The sequence below is a fragment of the Rana temporaria genome, chromosome 5 (genome assembly GCF_905171775.1).
Source record: "Rana temporaria chromosome 5, aRanTem1.1, whole genome shotgun sequence".
Taxonomy (NCBI): domain Eukaryota; kingdom Metazoa; phylum Chordata; class Amphibia; order Anura; family Ranidae; genus Rana; species Rana temporaria.
The window spans coordinates 131,156,985-131,178,337 of record NC_053493.1 but is presented as its reverse complement, the minus strand read 5'-3'; the positions used below and the strand labels follow the sequence as shown (position 1 = coordinate 131,178,337).

The following is a 21,353-nucleotide window of genomic DNA, read 5'->3' as shown; positions in this document are numbered from 1 at the left end:
TAGAATGGGCCACCTAGCCAAACTGAGCGATTGGGGGAGAAGGGCCTTAGTCAGGGAGGTGACCAAGAACTCAATGGTCACTCTGAGAGAGCTCCAGCGTTTCTCTGTGGAGAGAGGAGAACCTTCCTGAAGAACAGCTATCTCTGCAGCACTCCACCAATCAGGCATGTATGGCAGAATGGCCAGACGGAAGCCATTCCTCAGTAAAAGGCGCATGACAGCCTAACTAGAGTTTGCTAAAAGGCACCTAAAGGACTTTCAGACCATGAGAAACAAAATTCTCTGGTTTGATGAAACAAAGATTGAACTCTTTGGCCTGAATGGCAAGTGTCATGTCTGGAGAAAACCAGGCACCACTCATCACCTGGCCAATACCATCCCTACAGTGAAGCATGGTGGTGGCAGCATCATGCCGTGGGGATGTTTTTCAGCAGCAGGAACTGGGAGACTAGTCAGGATTGAGGGAAAGATGATGCAGAAATGTACAGAGACATCCTTGATGAAGGTTCATCTTCCAACAGGACAACGACCCTAAGCACACAGCCAAGATAACAAATGAGTGGCTATGGGACAACTCTGTGAATGTCCTTGAGTGCCCAGCCAGAGTCCAGGCTTGAACCCGATTGAACATCTCTGAGAGATCTGAAAATGGCTGCCCATCCAACCTGATAGAGGTTGAGAGGTCCTGCAAAGGAGAATAGGAAAAACAGCCAAAAATAGGTGTGCCAAGGTTGTAGTATCATACTCAAAAAGACTTGATGCTATAATTGGTGCCAAAGGTGCTTCAACAAAGTATTGAGGAAAGGCTGTGAATATGTACATTTTATTTTAAACATGTGTAAAGATCTCAAACAAACTTCTTTCACATTGTCGGTATGGGGTATGGTTTGTAAAATTTGGAAGAAAATAATGAATTGAATCCATTCTGAAATAAGGCTATGACATAACAAAATGTGCAAAAAAATAAGCACTGTGAATGTTTTTCGGATGCACTGTATTTATTAGATATACTTATGGCAAGGCAACAAGCTCAATTTAATACCTCCATCCTCAGCAGTATATACTTGCCTTAATACATATTACTCATCTCTCTGTATGATTCTCAGGCCCCTTTCACATAAAAGGTCTGATCAGGTCCGCCTCTCAGTTTTTCAGGCGGACCTGATCAGACTCTACATTTACCTCTATATAGACTGGTGGGTGTAAATGGACTTGTGTTCATTTACACCCGCCTACCTCCAATCCAATCTGCTAAAAAACAAACAAACAAAAAAAAAAAAAAAACAGATCCGCCCCCCTCCATCTAGGCAGATCAGATCGTAGGGCAGTTGGGTGTAAGCGGACAGTGGAGTCTGATTACACCCAGCTGACCATAGAACACAGTGGGCTTGGCCTGTGTCTGCTCAGTTTGTGCAGGGCGGACAAGGAGCAAGTTCTCTCTGCTCTATGTGTGGTTAGGTGTAAACTGACTCCACCGTCTCTTTACACCAGCCTGCCCTCAGTTCATCTACCTTCACTACTCAGATCAGCAGGGGATCAGTGGACAGATCCCCTGCTGATCATAACACAGTCTGCACCATGTGAAAGGGTCCTTAACCTTTTGGCGCCTGCGCTATAGACAAAAGACATCTACAGTGCGGCGCCTTCTCACCGGGTGGACGTCCATAGACGTCCTCCTGTTTACCACGCACTGGGGGAAAACTGTGCCGCAGGTGCCAATGCGCATGCCTTGCGGCCGCCAGGTGCCCGCGATCGGCAGTCACAGAGCCAGGGACGTGGATCTCTGTGTGGAAACACAGAGATCCACGTCCTGTCAGGGAGAGGAGACCGACGGTATGTCCCTTGTACATAGGGACACAGATCAGTCTCCTCCCCCAGTCGGTCCCCCTCCCCCCACAGTAAGAATCACTGCCACAGTTAACCCCTTCATCGCCCCCTAGTGTTAACCCCTTCCCTGCCAGTCACATTTATACAGTAATCAGTGCATGTATAGCACTGTTCGCTGTATAAATGTGAATGGTCCCAAAATAGTGTCAAAAGTGTGCACCGCAATATCACAGTCCTGACAAAAAATGCAGATAACCGCCATTACTAGTAAAAAAAAAGTCATAATTCTATCCCCTATTTTGTAGGTACTATAACTTTTGTGCAAACCAATCACCATACGCTTATTGCAATTTTTTTTTTACAAAAAATATGTAGAAGAATACGTATCGGCCTAAACTGAAGAAAAAATATATATATATATTTTTTAAAAAAATTGGGATATTTATTATAGCAAAAAGTAAAAGATATTTAGCCAGATTCACGTAGCTGTGCCTAACTTTAGGCGGGCGTAGCGCATTTCATATATGCTACGCCGCTGTAAGTTGGAGAGGCAAGTACAGTATTCACAAAGAACTTGCGTCCTAAGTTACGGCGGCGTAGTGTAAATGGGCCGGCGTAAGCGCGCGTAATTCAAAGTAGGCTGTAGTGGGCGTGTTGTATGGTAATGAATTGTGACCTCACGTAAATGACACGCCAAACTAACGGCGCATGCGCCGTCCGTGAACGTATCCCAGTGCGCATGCTCAAAATCACGTCGCAAATAGTCAATGCTTTCGACGTGAACGTAACTTACGCCCAGCCCCATTCACGGACGAGTTACGCAAACGACGTAAAACGTGAAAAATTTGACGCTGTTCCGCTGTCCATACTTAACATTGGCTGCGCCATCTTTTTGGTGGTTTATCTTTACGCCTGAAAACGCCTTACGTAAATGGCGTATCTTTACTGCAACGGGCCTGCGTACGTTCATGAATAGGCGTATCTTGCGGATTTACATATTCTAGGCGTAAATCAGCGTACACGCCCCTAGCGGCCAGCGTAAATAGACAGCTAAGATACGACGGCGTAGGAGACTTAAGCTGTTTCGTATCTTAGCAACATTTAAGTGTATCTCAGTTTGAGCATACGCTTAAATATACGACGGTGTGGATTCGGAGTTACGACGGCGTATCTACTGATACGCCGTCGTAACTGTACCTGAATCTAGCCAATTGTGTTTTTTTCAAAATTGTTGGTCTTTGTTAATAGTGCAAAAGAAAGCTCTATTTGTGGGGAAAAAAGGACTTCTATTTTGTTTGGGAGCCACGTTGCACGACCGTGCAATTGTCATTCAAAGCGTGACAGCGCTGAAAGCTAAAATTTCACCTGGGCAAGAAGGGGGTATATGTGCCCAGTAAGCAAGTGGTTAAAATGGTTGTGAATAGTCTTTTTTTTTAAAATAACAAACATGTCATACTTACCTCCGCTGTGCAGTTGGTTATGCACAAAGTGGTCCCGAACTTTCTCTTCTGGGGTCCCTCCACAGCGCTCCTGGCTCCTCCTCTTCTTGAGTGCCCTGTTGGAGAAGCACTCTCCTTCGTTGACACCTCTCCGGACTCGCTCCCGTGTCCTGCTGCTGCGTCCGTAGACATCGACAGCAGGATTTGGCTCTGCCCCGGTGCCCACGTCATTGGATTTGATTGACACCAGCGGGAGTCAATGGCTGCTCTGCTATCAATCTATCAAATCAGCCCATGTGACACCGGTGAGGGCTGGTGTGCTCGTCCCCGTCGTGGGAATTACGGGGCTCAGGTAAGTATAAGGGGGGCTTGGGGGCGCTGCTGCAGCACAGGAGGTTTTTCACCTTAATACGTAGAATGCTTTAAAGGTGGAAACACGGCGAGGGTTTACAAGCTTCAGAAAGGTCTCCTGCACTCAGACATTTCCTGCCTTTCAACTGCCTGACCTCACAGACCATTTCTCAGGTTCTGAGGGTAGTGTGGAAAGTCAAGCTGTTGAAAAGACAATTATTAGACTTTGGGTTTACATGATTTACTTATCTGTTACTTATCTGTTGCCTAAGGAGAGATAACTGAAATCTTTCAAATGTAAAAATGCACAATTATAACTATTTAAAACATAATATTCAAATACTCACTAAAGCTATTGTGACCGATTCTCTTTAAGCTAATCTTCTGCATACGTATTAAAAAGACTACAGTTCCCCTTTAAACACTGCAATCATAAAAGCCTTCTAGAACATTTTTCTGCTTTATAACTAGGCTAATTTGCTGGGGTGAAGGCACAGGATAAAATTAATACTGACAAGATGATGGGTTTTCATACCGATATTGCTGTGATCCTAAGAGAATCAACAGTGGAATGGGTAAAAAGATACCACAGTGCAGGTCCAATCTCTCCAGTGATGAATCCTTGGACATGTGAAGTGATCGTAGTGCAGACATTTTCAATTATTTTGGCAGTCACATGATGAATGATTGGCTCTTCCTATAGAGGAGAAAAAACACATAAATATGCATTATATCCGAGCCTCACGTTTACAGAGCAAGACAAACTCCCAGGAGCCCATGAACCATCTGTTTATGTTTACTTCACTACTACAGCTTAATGTAATATTTCACCGTCAAACTTCATTTAGGGTCATAAAACGAAAAAAGGACCAAGATGTTGTGGCCATTCTTTTTATTTATTTTTCAAAATATTAGATGTTTATAATCAGGTATGTAGATGATATGGTCATTAAGCCACTGAGCAACTACAAGTTCCAGTTAGAGCCAATTAGCACTTCTTTTGCATAATCTACGCAGGTACCTGTGGTCACTTCAAAAGTGATTTTGTATTTGAGGAAACAATTAAAGTGGTTCTAAAGGTTGACATTTTTTTTACCTTAGGACAAAAAAATGTCCCATTACTTGTATCGACCCCCTTCACCCCTGTATACTGACCTGAGCCTGATCTCGATCCAGCGCTGTGCCTGTCTGCAGCAACTCTCTCCTCTTCCTCTACTCACAGAGGCACCAGCGCCACCCTTTGGGCTGCTTTTGCCGATTTTGTGTTAGTAAAAGTTTGGTAAGAGACGATTTGCACTTTTCAGTCTTCGTGCTTTTCAGTCCGTTACAGCGCGACAAATGTGCTATCTCCATTACAGTTTTACCAGAACGAGTGCTCCCGTCTCATAACTTGCTTCTGAGCATGCGCGTTTTTTTCCTGTCGTTAAAGCTTACTACACACGACTGTTTTTGATGACGTGTGCATCAATAGAGACAGATAGCCCTGTAGTCTAGGATGGCAAGGCACTCTCCTGCTATTCCCTCCTTCTTATTCCTGGCTTCTCAAAGCTAACAGACTGACTGGAGACTGCACTGTCCACTGTTAACTCTTTCCAGAGAAGACCAGAAGTTCAGAGAAGCAGCACTAAGGGAACAGGACCCTGTAGCATTGAAAGTAAACCACAAGTGCAGAGGTAAGAAGTTTAACACATAGTTCATTGGGAAATGTTTATTTTATTGTACTCAGTATGTGAAGCTAAAAAGCAACACCAGGGTTTATTATTACTTTAACCACCTCAGCTCCGGAAGGTTTTACCCCCTTTGTGACCAGGCCATTTTATGCTATTTAGCACTGCGCTACTTTAACTGGTAATTGTGCAGTCATGTAACACTGTACTCAAACAAAATTGATATCATTTTTTGGTACACACAAATAGAGCTTTCTTTTGGTGGTGTTCGATCAATGACGTTTTTTTTTTTTTTTTTTAATTACATAAAACAATTTAAATATATTAAATAAAAAAAAGTCTTCAGAAATTTAGGCCAGAATGTATTCTGCTACATGTCTTTGGGGGGAAAAAAAGCCAATAAGTGTGTATTGATTGGTTTGCGTAAAAGTTATAGCATCCACAAACTATGGTATATATATATATATATATATATATATATACATATATACATATACATACTGGAATTTTATCTTATACTGAGTGTGGCGGTGAACAGCAATGTATAATAGGACTGGGATAGTGTGGTGGGTAATCTAACACTGACACTAAGTGGGAACCAATTGCGGCTGGCAGATCACCAGGGACACTAATACTAATCAGTGCTAATACTATACACTGTCACGATACTAATGACACTGGCTGGGAAGGGGTTAACATTTAGGGTAATCTAGGGGTTAAATGTGTGCCTAACAATTTGTAATGTGCGTAATGCATGTTGATTTTTTTACAGAAAATCTCTTTGTTTGGTATCCCTGATTCGCAGGGATAAGAAACAGAGATTTTTGACCTCTGTACAGAGCCCTGTGTTGATTTTCAACACAGGGTTCTGGGCTGTGATTGGACACAGCCGATCCTGGCCGTGAATCATTGGTACAATCACAGCGGGTATTAGCAGGCAGAGCATTTGCCAGTACACAATACATTGCAGGCAGACGGTCCGCAAGTGGTTAAGTTCTGTTGCAAGGCATAATGTCTGAACATAAACAACATACCGTATTTTTCTGCACCATAAGATGCACTTTTCACCCCCAGAAATATAGGGGGAAATGTCTCTGCCTCATATGGTGTGAATATATGACAGGCTCCGCCCCCACCGCCAAAGACAGAGCATTTGGCAGCTCAGGCTGCTCTGTCTTCTGTCAGGCAGATGAGATAACATGAGGACAGTGTGCATTCAGGACAATGGTCACTCTGCATGTCACTCTGCATTCATGGCAATGGTCAGTCTGTATGTCACTTTGCATTCATGGCAATGGTCACTCTGCATTCATGGTAATGGTCAGTCTGTGTGTCACTCTGCATTCATGGTAATGGTCACTCTGCATGTCACTTGGCATTCATGGTAATGGTCACTCTGCATTTACGGCAATGGTCAATCTGCGTGTCACTCTGCATTCATGGCAATGGTCAGTCTGCGTGCCACTCTGCATTTATGGCAATGATCAGTCTGCGTGTCACTCTGCATTTATGGCAATGGTCAGTCTGCGTGTCACTCTGCATTTATGGCAATGGTCAGTCTGCGTGTCACTCTGCATTTATGGCAATGGTCACTCTGCGTTTATGGCAATGGTCACTGTGCAATTATGGCAATGGTCACTCTGCGTGTAACCCTGAATTTATGGCAATGGTCACTCTGCATTTATGGCAATGGTCAGTCTGCATTTATGGCAATGGTCAGTCTGCATTTCATGTGCACTGTAAAATATTTTAGTACACCATGTGGGTCAGAATATTTATTTACTTGTTTTCCTCCTCTAAAACCTAGGTGCGTCTTATGGTCCAGTGCATCTTATGGAGTGAAAAATACGGTAAATCATTATCCTTATACTCGGACACTCTAGGGCAGTCTTAAAAAAAATGCCATTTTATCTTTGCAATAAACCTTTTTTTCAATACAACAACAATAAACCTTAACCACTTATGACTGGAAGATTTGACCCCTTAATGACCAGGCCATTTGTTTGCAATACGGCACTGCATAGTTTTAACTGACAATTGTGCGGTCACCCAAACAATTGTGCCCTGTAACCAAACAAAATGAATGTCCCTTTTTTCCCACAAAGAGAGCTTTCTTTTGGTGGTATTTGATCACTGCTGTGGTTTTTATTTTTTTGTGCTATAAAGAAAAGAAAGACCAACAGTTTTGAAAAAAAAAAAAAAAAAAACAATATTGTTTACTTTTTGCTAAAATAAATATCCCCCCCCCCCCCCAAAAAAAAGTAAAAAAATGTTTTTTTCATCAGTTTAGGACAATATGTATTCTACATATTGTTGGCAAAAAAAATAAATCGCAATAAGCGTATATTGATTGGTTTTCTCAAAAGTTATAACGTGTACAAAATAGGGAATGGATTTATGGCATTATTATTATTATTTATTTTACTAGTAATGGTGGTGATCAGCGATTTTTAACACTTTTTTTGGGACCATTGACATTTATACAGAGATCATTGCTATAAAAATGCACTGATTGCTGTATAAATGTCACTGGCAGGAAAGAAATTAACACAAAGGGGCAATCAGGTGGTTAAATGTGTTCCCTGGGAGGTGTTTCTAACTGTGGGGGGAAGGGACTGACTGGGAGTACAGAGAGATCGCTGGGAAATCACTAGGAACAGACGATTACTCTGACCTACCTTATCAGAACGGGGTTTGTGTACACCTACAGATCCCCATTCTGGCTCTCTGTGGAGCGATCGTGGGTGGCTGGCGGACATCGTGGCCGCTGGCCACGTGTATCGACTCCTGCGTGCACCCACTGTAGCTGTTAAAGGGACTGCAGTACAGCTATGGCGATTCATGGGAATGAGCCGACCTTCCACTTTATAATGACGGCAGCTGGTCGGCAAGTAGTGAAAATATAACTATAGATTTCCCTGCTGTTACTTTTCTGGGGACAACTCAAAATGTAGGATTTTTTTTTAAATTGGAAATATGACTTTTTTTTACTTATACTTTCAATGATAATGGGAAACAGGACAAATAGAGAGGGTTAATCTCCTTAACAGGGGCACAGACAGCAATACAAATTGACAGGTGCTCTAATCCCTCTCCATGTCAAATCTAAAAAAAAAAAAAAGTTTTGTCTGTAGTTATACGTTAATTCGTAGTTCACATGCTGCTACCACTCTCTAGGTCAGGATTTCTTAACTAGGGTTCCTCCAAAGGTTTCTGGTTCTGGTAGGAGTTCATTGAGCAATTTCTGCCTTTCAGACAGGTTCCCACTGACAACATTGATCATTTTATCTAGGGTATCTGCAAGGGAGTAGTTCTTCCCTATAATTACAAATGAGGGTGGGTCTGTTTGTACCACTACAGAATGTTGAGACTGGAGTGAACTAGGTGTACTGCACTGCCTTGTAGGAAGAACCATCAGGCCCAAAGCCCTCATGCAGGCATGAAATGAGGGCACCCCAGGGCATATGAGTGGGAGGATTGAAGTTTCAAGGCAGAATGATCCTGGACAGGGCCATCCCCAGTGTTAGACCCAGGCTGGTCGGTTCCAGGGATGACTATCGAAGGCTGAGGATCCAACAGAATCTCTCCAGATTCTGCAATGTCTGCTGTACATTGGCTGACAGGGTTAGTGGGGACTGGTCCTTCAGCAGGAGATCACCCTGGTAAGTGACAACATGTGTCCCCTGAAAACAGCAGAGCTAGGTCCAGGGCAAGAACCTTGGTAAAAAGTCAGTGGACAGGCCAAAAGGGGGACAATGTAGTAATACTCATAACCCACAGTAAAATGCAGATAGCGGTGGTAGGGAGGAATAACAGGGAGGTGCACATAAGCATCCTGGAAGGAGGGAGGCAATGACTGACCTGACAAATTGAGAGTTTTTTAATTCAGAATGGGCCAAATGCCTCTATATGCATTGGGAGCTGGAAGGTCTGTCATCTTTGCAGGAAATTAAGCAAATTTAAGGGCAGAAAGAGGAGGCAGAGTTCAAAACTCCAGTTGTAAACTAGACTCTAGACCCAAACATCAGAGTTATGTTATAAACAGATGGTCAAAAAGGGCATCAGAAGTTCCCCCGGTCTGACAAGTGGGTGTGCCACATCATTGAGAAGAGGGCTTGGAACCAGAACTTGAAACTAAAAATATCAGAGAAACGTTTCCTAGTCTCGGGAGTAGAAAGTCTACCTGAGGGAGGAGAGTACTCCCCCCCCCCCCCTTTGATCTCCTTGATGTGCATGCCCATAGTGGGACCAAACTGGCATTTTGGCTCAGGGCATTTCTTGCATTGGATTTTATGACAATAGAAAAAATATCAACCAGTACAGTATGCAGGATTATATGATGAAGCATTTTTTGCTTTAATAGATGATCATTCTTTAACCACATCCCTACCGCGTCATTGTGAAATGACGGCGGCAGGAACCCCTTCTCGATCCGGGTGGACGTCATATGATGTCCTGCGTTCCCGGCGATCTAGGGTGCGCACGCCCGCGGCGACGCTCGTAGCCCGGTGCGGGTGCCCGGCGGCCGCGATTGCCGGCGAGTGCCAGCGATTGTGGGTAATCACGGCAGGAGTGTGGATCTGTGTGTGTAAACACACAGATCCACCTCCTGTCAGCGGTGAGGAGACCAATGTGTGTTCCCAGTACAGAGGAACACACATCGGTCTCCTCCCCTTGAGAGTCCCCTCCCCCCTACAGTTATAACACATCTTAGGGAACATATTAACCCCTTCCTTGCCCCCTAGTGGTTAACCCCTTCCCTGCCAGTCACATTTACACAGTAATCAATGCATATTTATAGCATTAATCGCTGTATAAATGTGAATGGTCCCAAAAACGTGTCAAAAGTGTCCGATGTGTTCGCCGCAATGTCACGGTGACAGTAAAAAAATCGCAAATCGCCGCCAATACTAGTAAAAAAATTAATAAAATAAAAATGCCATAAATCTATCACCTATTTTGTAGACGCTATAACTTTTGCGCAAACCAATCAATATATGATTATTGCGATTTTTTTTACCAAAAATATGTAGAAGAATACGTATCGGCCTAAACTGAGGGAAAAAAATGTTTTTTTTTAAAAATTGTGATATTTATTAAATAAAAAAGATTGTGTTTTTTTTTTTAATTGTCGCTCTTCTTTTGTTTATAGCGCAAAAAATAAAAAACGCAGAGATGATCAAATACCACCAAAAGAAAGCTCTATTTGTGGGAACAAAATGATAAAAAAATTGTTAAGATACGGTGTAGCACGCCCGCGCAATTGTCATTCAAAATGCGACAGTGCTGAAAGCTGAAAATTGGCTTGGGCAGGAAGGTGCGTAAGTGCCCGGTATGGAAGTGGTTAAGATCTTTATAATGATTTTTGCTTCACAAAGTGAAAGCCAAACTGTTCTTATTATTATTATTACCATCAATGTCATTATGCAGAGTAAAATTAGACCACTCGTTTTAGTTGACATTCAGCAATTCCTATTTATTTTTGCTTGAACCTGGTTCCATGCAATAACAGGTCGACATTCTGCTCTAACAGTGACATTCTAATTGCAGAGCTTTTGTGAAGTGAAGCGAAAATGCAAATATTTTGATGTGCTGTTGGTTCACAGTAGTTCAAGTACAATATGCTGTCTAGAGTGCATTGATATTACAAAACACACAGAAGTAAGTTCTGCCTTTATTCTGTAAAGAAAGAAAATGAAACATGCAACTGAAACTACAGGGCTGTTTTAGTAAATGCTACAATCTCTAGTTTTTATATATATATATATATATATATATATATATATATATATATCCACTGTGGGCACTGGAAGGTGGCACTGGCACAGGTGGCAGGAGGCACTGGCAGGTGGGCACAGATAAGGCAGAACTGTCTCTTCCTCTTCGGGACCGATGTCCCTTGTACACAAGCCGGTGATCGGCTTTTTTTTTCTCATCACGCTGTCAGGTAAAGGACCTGGCCCCTTTTTGCGATTCAGTACTGCGTCGATTTAACGGACAATTGCGCAGTCGTGCTCCCAAACAAAATTGGTTTCCTTTTTTCCCACAAATAGAGCTTTCTTTTGGTGGTATTTGATCACCTCTGCGGTTTTTATTTTTTGCGCTATAAACAAACAGAGCAAGAATTTTGAAAAAAATTCTTTATTTTTTACTTTTTGCTATAATAAATATCCCCCAAAAATATATAAAAAAACTTTTTTTTTCCTCAGTTTAGGCCGATACGTATTCTTCTACATATGTTTGTTAAAACAAAAATCACAATAAGCGTTTATTGATCGGTTCGCGCAAAAGTTATAGTGTTTACAAAATAGGGATTAGTTTTATGGCATTTTTATTAATATATATTTTTTAACTAGTAATGGCGGCGATCAGCGATTTTTTTCGTGACTGCGACATTATGGCGGACACATCGGACACTTTTGACCAATTTTTGGGACCATTTTCATTTTCACAGTGAAAAGTGCTATAAAAATGCACGGATTACAGTGAAAATGAAAATGACAATGGCAGTGAAGAGGTTAACCACTAGGGGGGCACAAAGAGTTAAGTGTGCCCTAAGAGAGTGATTCTTACTGTAGGGGGGGCGTGGCTGAACGTGTCACGTCACTGATCGTCGTTCTCTATGACAGAGAAAAGACGATCAGTGACAAGCCACAGAGAAGAACGGGGAAGGTTTGTATACACTCTCCTCGTTCTTCAGCTCCTGTGACCTGATCGCAGGACACCGGTGGCCATCGGGTCCGCGGTTCCCGCAGGCGCGGTCACGGAGCTTTGGACCGGGTCGCAAGCGCATCGGCGACCCACGGCTGGGCACTTAAAGGGCAACGTACCTGTACGTGCTTGTGCCTAGCCGTGCCATTCTGCCAACATATATCGGCGTTAGGCGGTCCTCAAGTGGTTAAACATGTATGGCAATATGTGTGAACTAAATAACCCTATTTGTTATTGCAACGTTTGCTAGAAAGGATGCAGAGGGTTCATCCAGTATTTTAGTGTTAAAATGTGGTCACACCCCTTTAGCACCAGGTACATTATATGCATTCACAAGCTATTGAGATCTGATCTGAGCAGAGGTATTTCTTGTTTCATACATCTAGATATAGCAGCAAATAAGGTGAATGTGACTCACATGTGTATGCATGAGGTTCATACCTTCTGGTGAGTGTGGGCACAAGTGGGGAGCACATAATTGATTTTTTTAGCACAAGTGACTGCATGGGTGTTACCACACTAACATGGATGAAACAAGTGTGAATGATTATTCAAGATCTATTGGGTTTTTTCAGCACTGGAAATACTAGAAGAGCTGCCTAATACTACTGTGGACTATATACTGTATGTTATTACATCTATATATTTGCATGTTTGAAGAAGTAATAGTATTGGATGCAGCATGTATGCACCCTGGATGCCCTTTTATAAAGTTCTCTAGGGCTGGCCTCCTTTTTTAGGGTCTGTCCATGGTTAGAAGAGTCCAGTATTCCCTCTCCTTTGTGAACACATTACTCTGTTGAGAAATCTAGCTGAACACGATGTTATGATACTAGTGGGGTCATGAATTAATAAAAGGCTAGACATAATAACTTATAGGGGTAGCGCTGTGAGGAGTGTTTTCAGTGGTATGAGGTTTATGCCTTGGTAACAGTAGCAAACCCATCTTCAGATGAACATTGTATATATATATATATATATATATATATATATATATATATTGTGACAGGAAGTCAGGTAAATCTGTGGGTGTTGTCACAAACGGGAGATACATTTCTGCCTTGTTTAGACAATACACCAATTGTTATTAGGCGTCGGCTGAAAAAGTAGCCAGAAAAGGTTTAAGGGCGTTAGAAAACTTCAGCTGTTCAGAATGAGGCAATTAAGGCCTCTATAAGTAATCCAGAAGATTACCACTGAGATTTGCTGCATCCTGAGGCTTTCTGAGTAAGGAGAGCAGTGTACTGAAAGTCTTCTGAGGAGGTGATTGATTTTTCTGTGTGATAAAAATCAAAAGACTATTGTTTTTCTGCTGTATGACCAGCAGTGTCTGCCCAGCACTAGGCTGTGCCAGACTCCATAGATAGGTTCCTGTGTGATGAAGATAGACGCCCCAAGTGGCCAGGGTTTATTTTATGTTTGATTTTGTTTATGCTGTTCGGATGCTTGCACTTGTTTCCAGCAAGATGGAAGAATAAACCAAAATCTTTGTTTTCAACCGTCTTCGACTGCCTGTCTGTATAAATTCAGTGTGTAGTGAACTCATCCAAGGGGTCACACACCTCGCTACCGAGCTAACCCCTTACAAAATATATATATATATATATATATATATATATATATATACACACACACACACACATTAGCATTTTTTTTTGTTTTTTGTTTTAATTAATAATTAATGAGAGATATCATTGTAGGTTAACACAATGAAATAAAGGGGTAGCACTATAACCATTTGGATACTTACTGCATTTGTCGGACTCTAGTTCTCACGCTGCCACTAGCCAGACTTCTGAAGAATGGAACTCTAATTTGCCCTACATACAAATTGGTGGGGTCAGAGGCAAACACTTTCCCTGCTTAGTGGGCACTTTCCTAACTGATAAGTTCACATCCATGTGTACCTGTAACACTGGTGTTAGAATATAGGCAGGCTACTGCTGACCTTTTATAAAGTCCTCTAGGTCTGGCCTCCTGTTTTAGGTTTTAGGGTCTGTCCATGGTTAGAAGTGTCCGGCATTACCACTCCTTTGTGTGCGCGTTACTCTGTTGAGAAATCTAGCTGAACACGATGTTATGATACTGGTTGTGTAATTTGTTTATATAGTATGTATTGCTTTATGGTCTGTTTATATACCTATGAGTCCTACAAATAAAGATAATATTAAAAAAAGGAAACAAATGATAGTTCCTCTCCCTACCACACAAGATTATGTTTTCTATTCTGTTTTGTATTTTTCCTCCCTTGTGCTCTTCTTCCTTGATAGCAATTAGACAATCTTTGCTACAAGACTCCAATGCCGCGTACACACAATAATTTTTCGGGTTGTAAAAAAACGAAGTTTTTTTAAAATGTCATTTAAAACTATCGTGTGTGGGCTTCAGAGCATTTTTGGGGTTCTGGAAAACGAAAAAAAAAAAATTCGAACATGCTCTATTTTTTCACGACATTTTGTCGTTTTCCGGGTTGTAAAAAATGATCGTGTGTGGGCTTTAACGACGTGAAAAACCCGCGCATGCTCAGAAGCAAGTTATGAGACGGGAGCGCTCATTCTGGTAAAACTACCGTTCGTAATGGAGTAAGCACATTCATCATGCTGTAACAGACAGAAAAGCGTGAATTGTCTTTTACTAACACAAAATCAGCTAAAGCAGCCCAAAGGGTGGCGTCATCCGAATGGAACTTCCCCTTTATAGTCCCGTAGTACGTGTTGTACGTCACCACGCTTTGCTAGAGCATTTTTTATTTCACGATCGTGTGTGGGCAATGTCGTTTTAATGATGAAGTTGAAAAAAACGTTGTTTTTTCTAGAGCCTGAAAGACAAAGTTTTTTACAACCCGAAAAATTACCTAGATCTGGCATTAGATTGCTCCAATTAAGCATCTTTAAGATCACTGTAATAGAGCAAGATGATATCTCATACTTGTTCTTTATTACATTGTAAATGAAAGGACATGTGCAAGTTCTATTTTGTGTATTTTCTTTACCTTTCTTTACCTTTCTAGGTGTCAAAAAACTTAATATAACAGATTTTGCAAAAACTCTTCAGCTCCAGTTTAACAAATTAACACAAAAAAAACATTTGTTTTCCAAAGAAATGACACACTGCAAAACTACCTGAATAACCCAAGACTGCCACTTACAAAATCCTACAGCGCATTACTAAAACGTATATTAATAACACCCTTATGTCATAAGTAACTTAATGATCTGCTTATAGTGTCTGGCAGGACAGCATAGATTACAAATCATTGGATGTTAAAACAATTCCTATATATGTATTTTAACCATGCATCTGTTCATCAAAAAAAACTCCCTATCGTGTTTTAATTTTTTTTTATTATTTGAATTTTTTTTAAGATGAATAAGTACAACAAAGCATGAAACCAAAATAAATTCAGTTTCCCCTTCTCTTTAAGTTTTTTGGGACAAGAAATTATTAGTTAAAGGTGGCACTGTATGTTAACAAGATGATTAAATGTCCCTAGAACACCAGTAATATGAGGAACACTAATTAGGGCCCTTGTAATGCTTTCAACAGATGTGCCACGTTCCTAAATGCACTATAATATTATACAGCAGTTGTAATCAAAGCATTTTGAAGCAATGCTTAAGCACTTAGTGATTTCAGCCAAAGGCTGCAAAGCAGTCTGCCCATTTAAAAAAAAAAAAAAAATCAGTGTGTAAACAATCTTTATATACTTTGTCTCCAACGAGGCTGCCAAGTCAACCTAATATGAAGAAGCTAAGCCGGCTACGCAAATTGTTCTTTCACCTAAATACAATATACTGGGGGACATTTACAGAAGCAGGTGGCACTGCCCATAGAAATCAGTATTTTTTTCTAGACTGTGCCAGAAAAATGGCAGCTCAAGTCTGCTTGCTAAAAGACAATGATGAAGAGACCAGTACTCGATCATGTAATTCATCATCATGTTCACATTATCCAACCACTATTACAGTCAGCAATCCAACTGTGACTTCAGTGTTGTCTGTTACACAGTACCATGGTTGTATATATAAGCCACAAATATATGCATATATAATGAAGCTGTCTGTATATGTTGTTAATCAATAAAGAACAACCTTACTTCACACCAGCAACTAGTACAAAAAATATAGCACCATAAAAAATCTTTGGTATGTGCGATTTCCATCAAACCTGACCACCTGTCTCGCCTATCTACACTGCAAGCGTCCAGTTACAACATTATCTATTTTCAGAATACAGTAGAAATCAATTAAGCAAGTACAAAACACTTTAATTGTTCCCCTATGGTGAATTCATTAACATAAAAATAAAATAAATATTGGTAGTGCCTGCTTCTTCCCGTTCCTCATATTGGTCCATTGCTATGATGGGTAACTTCACTGCCCTACAACATGAATGTGTAGAAAGCATGAGGGGGCAGACATGCTTTCACACCATCACTGCGTACCGATACCGATAGTGCCGCATTAAAAGCTGTAGCAGGTACATATAGGCTTTTGCTTTAAATTAAATTGCCACTTGAATTTTATTTTTATTTTTTAAATATTGATTTTAAATTCTTTTTCACATTTGCATACAGAAAAGGGTAAAACAAATACTGTTAAGTAGATAAATACAGTAAAAGTAAACACAAACTAATTTGTCCAATACAATTTTCTCACATTTAATAAAGTGACTGTAAATAATACCAAACATGTTATGCTGATCTGTTCTGCTCCAGTCCTTTTCTTTAAGGGTCCCCAACCAGCAGTCTTGGCTCCTCCTCTTCCCCGAGTGCCCCCATAGCAAGCTGCTTGCTATGGAGGCATGCATGCATGCATGCTAGATCCTGAGCCACACTGTGTGCATCTATTAACACACATGGCTTAGCACCACCCCCTGTTCTCTGCTTTCCAAATATGAATGACAGCAGCAGGATCCAATAGCTGTGATGCTGCTGAGCCTCCTGTTAGAGAGGGGAGAGAACAGATACATGATTTCCGGTTTGGGCACTGTTTGGGAATGCGGTGATCCTGCAGTGCGCCTGCCGAGCCACCTCCAAAATACCTCTCCTGCGTCTTTCCCCATTATTCTGGGCGTCTCATGGACCACTTTCTGGAGCGATCTGTGTCCCAATTTGGGTAAAATACCCACCAGACTCTTGACAGCATGGCAGACACAGCAGCTAAGATGGCCGGCTGCTGAAGCATTGAGAGCAGGAGACTTTACAAACTCTTCTACCTGTCCTATGCTATCGGCTCTGGTAGGGAATACATTGTTCACTCCCAAAATCACTGAGGTAGTTGATATGGTGGTACTGCAAAGTCTGGCAAGTCTGGCACAATTCCGCACTGACATGCAGGAATACTCCCACTGTGTTCAACACGCTGAGCAGCAGATATCTAACCTGGAAGAAGCTCATAAAACCAAGGCTGTTACAATACAGCTGTCCTCCACCAATCAACTAATACTCGATAAGCTAGAGTACCTTGAAAAACGATCACAACGCAATAATCTCAGACTGATCGGCCTTTCAGAATCCTATAAGGCGCACACACTCAAGGAAATTTGTAGCCATATACTCCCAGAGGCACTAGGCATTACCACCTGCTGCGTAGTGGAACAATCACATTGCATTGGGCCACCGGTGGAGAATAGAGCAAAACCCAGGCCTGTGATCATGCGCTTTCTGAATTATTCCGACATGCAAGTCAGATTGTGCTATCCATCAACGATCACACATTTCTTCTCCTTGCAGATTATTCTGCAGATGTCACCTGTCAATGGAAGGTGTTCAACCCTATCTGCTCTATGCTCTACCAGGATCAAGTTCACTCTTGCTTATCCTGTGGTCGTCCATTTTTAGTCCCCCACTGATGATCATCTATCCTTCACATCACCACGTAAATCTAAACATTTCCTTGATCCTCTCTCTGATAGCCATGGCTCTGAACCCCCTCTGGGCTAAACAATCAACAGAAGCCCGCTACCCACAACCTCAATGATGTTTTCCTAAGAAGCCCCCATCAAAGTGGGTTAGGTTCACCTCTTATCTTGTGACGATGAGTCATCTTTCAGGTCCACTTTTTAAACACTTTGAACTGACCGCTTGTTTTATTGTTCTCAAGATTAACATAAGTGCCTCTTAAAATGATTGTAATAATATATATGAATTATGCCGCCATCTGAAATGTATTTTGACTGGCCTAAATGTATATTCCCTCTTGTATTTAAAGCGGGAGTTCACCCGGAAAAAAAAAATTAACATTAGATTTAGGCTACTTATGCGAAGCAGAATTGGGTGTTTATTTTAAAATAAATTCAGTACTTACCGGTTTAGAGAAAGATGTTCTCCGTGCCTTCCGGGTATGATCTTCGGGAATGGGCGTTCCTACTTGATTGACAGCCTTCCGATGGTTGCATACAGCGCGTCACCAGTTGCCGAAAGAAGCCGAACGTCGGTGCGGCTCTATACGGCGCACCGACGTTCGGCTACTTTCGGGAACTCGTGACGCGCTGTATGCGACCGTCTGAAAGCTGTCAATCAAGTAGGAACGCCCAGTCCCGCAGCCCATACCGGGAAGCGGCGGGAGAACATCGATCTCTAAAACGGTAATTACAGCATTGATTTTAAAATAAACACCCGATTCTGCTTCGCATACTCAGCCTCAATCTAATGTTAAAAAATGATTTTTTTGGGTGAACCTCCACTTTAATCTATATGTAACTGTATGGTATGTAAGAATGTTTGTATAACAACACACTCCCCATTATGTTGTTGTTGGTCAAGCCTGGAATTCTGTTTTTAACCTCAGGCAACACTTTATGACCAGGTATCCATCTTCTGTTAAGTGATAAACAAAACCTGTTTTCCTCCGTAGCCATGTAATCATAAAACAGCCCCTACCTTCTTTTTGTTCTGTAGCCGATATATACTGTATGCCTTTTTCAGTAAAACTAGACATCATATAATCTCTCATGTATCTCCAGATCTGTACGAGGGCTGTTGGAAGACCTTAAAGAAGGATGGCTCGTCCAAAATAACAAATATTTCCTTTCACCTCTTTACCCTAAATGTCTATTGCCAGCTTTTATCCGCAATGTATTTTAGATGTCCAAATGCCCCTGCTCCTGCTTGGTCCTGCCTCCCTTGACCCTGCCCCAGGCAAAGCATTCTGAAATTTAAAATGGTCTCAGACCTCAGGCACTTATGTGTTCCTATGCACTATATGGCATACTGCAGGTGCAGATGCTGGTTTGGAGGGGCTTGGAGGCTATATTAGTGTGTTTTGGATACTGGGCACCAAACAGAAAAAAGTGAAGCCTATACAGTATGGCTGTTATTTTTTCTGTATACGGTTTTAATACTACTTTTCTGTTACTACCTTACTTTTGATGTATACTTAACCACTTGCCGTCGCCGCACCGTCATAATACGTCCACAAGGTGGCTCTCCTAGGCGAGAGCACGTAATATGACGTCCTGCCTTTTAGCCACCACTAGGGGCGCACGCGCCCCCCGCTCGCCCCCGACTCCCGTGCGTGTGCCCGGCGGGCGCGATCGCCGCCGGGCACACGCGATCACTCGGTACAGAGCGGGGAACGGGAGCTGTGTGTGTAAACACACAGCTCTCGTTCCTGTCAGCAGGGGAAATGCTGATTTTCTGTTCATACAATGTATGAACAGAAGATCAGTGTTTCCCCTAGTGAGGCCACCCCCCCCCCCACAGTAAGAACACACCCAGGCATACTTAACCCCTTCCCCGCCCCCTAGTGTTAACCCCTTCACTGCCAGTGGCATTTTTATAGTAATCTAATGCATTTTTATAGCACTGATCGCTATAAAAATGCCAATGGTCCCAAAAATGTGTCAAAAATGTCCGAAGTGTCCGCCATAATGTCGCAATACCGAAAAAAAAAATCGCTGATCGCCGCCATTACTAGTAAAAAAAAATATTAATAAAAATGCCATAAAAATACCCCCTATTTTGTAAACGCTATAACTTTTGCGCAAACCAATCAATAAACGCTTATTGCGATTTTTTTTTACGAAAAATATGTAGAAGAATACGTATCGGCCTAAACTGAGGAAAAAAAAAGTTTTTTTATATATTTTTGGGGGATATTTATTACAGCAAAAAGTAAAAAATATTAATTTTTTTCAAAATTGTCGTTCTATTTTTGTTTATAGCGCAAAAAATAAAAAACGCAGAGGTGATCAAATACCACCAAAAGAAAGCTCTATTTGTGGGAAAAAAAGGACGCCAATTTTGTTTGGGAGCCACGTCGCACGACCGCGCAATTGTCTGTTAAAGCGACGCAGTCCCGAATCGCAAAAAGTACTCTGGTCTTTGGGCAGCAATATGGTCCGGGGGGTAAGTGGTTAATTTCTCATGACAGTGCACAGGATGCTTACTCGCTTGGTAACATTTTGGTTCTCCAGACTTCCCTAACTCAGGTATGATCATTTTATTTCCCTTATTTTGGGTTCTGGGCTCAGCATGTTCTAGATCCCCCTTACTGCAATTTCCAATATCAAAATAGTATCTTGGAATGTTAACCACTTAACGACCCCTTCCCGCCGATATACGTCGGCAGAATGGCATGGCTGGGCACATCAACGTATAGGTACGTTGTCCTTTAAGCCCAGCCGTGGGGTCCCCGTTCTTCACTGTGGCGGCGTCATCGATCGTGTGATCCCTTTTATAGTGGGACACAATCAATGACGTCACACCTACAGCCACACCCCCCTACAGTTGTAAACACACTTGAGGTCACACATAACCCCATCAGCACCCCCTGTGGTTAACTCCCAAACTGCAATTGTCATTTTCACAATAAACAATGCATTTTAAATGCATTTTAAGCTGTGAAAATGACAATGGTCCCAAAAATGTGTCAAAATTGTCCGAAGTGTCCGCCATCACGAAAAAAATCGCTGATCGCCGCCATTAGTAGTAAAAAAAAAAATTATAAAAAAGCAATAAAACTATCCCCTATTTTGTAAACGCTATAAATTTTGCGCAAACCAACCGATAAACGCTTATTTTTTTCCAAAAATAGGTAGAATACGTATTGGCCTAAACTGAGGGAAAAAAAAATTTTTTTATATATTTTTGGGGGACATTTATTATAGCAACAAGTAAAAAATATTGCATTTTTTTCAAAATTTTCGTTCTATTTTTGTTTATAGCGCAAAAAATAAAAATCGCAGAGGTGATCAAATACCACCAAAATAAAGCTCTATTTGTGGGAAAAAAAGGAAGCCAATTTTTTTTACGAGCCACGTCGCACGACCGCGCAATTGACAGTTAAAGCGATGCAGTGCCGAATCGCAAAAAGTGGCAAGGTCCTTTAGCTGCATTTTGGTCCAGGTCTTAAGT

The 21,353-nt window shown here is 41.7% G+C and overlaps 1 protein-coding gene across 1 annotated transcript in view; it reads right to left on the bottom strand.

The window, feature by feature from the left end:
* ULK4 (unc-51 like kinase 4) overlaps positions 1-21,353 on the bottom strand; it is a 798,383-nt gene that overhangs the window by 565,127 nt on the left and 211,903 nt on the right. The window contains exon 20 of the mRNA XM_040353131.1: positions 4,153-4,314. Within this exon, the coding sequence (XP_040209065.1) occupies positions 4,153-4,314 (162 nt within the window). The remainder of the gene's footprint in view (positions 1-4,152; positions 4,315-21,353) is intronic.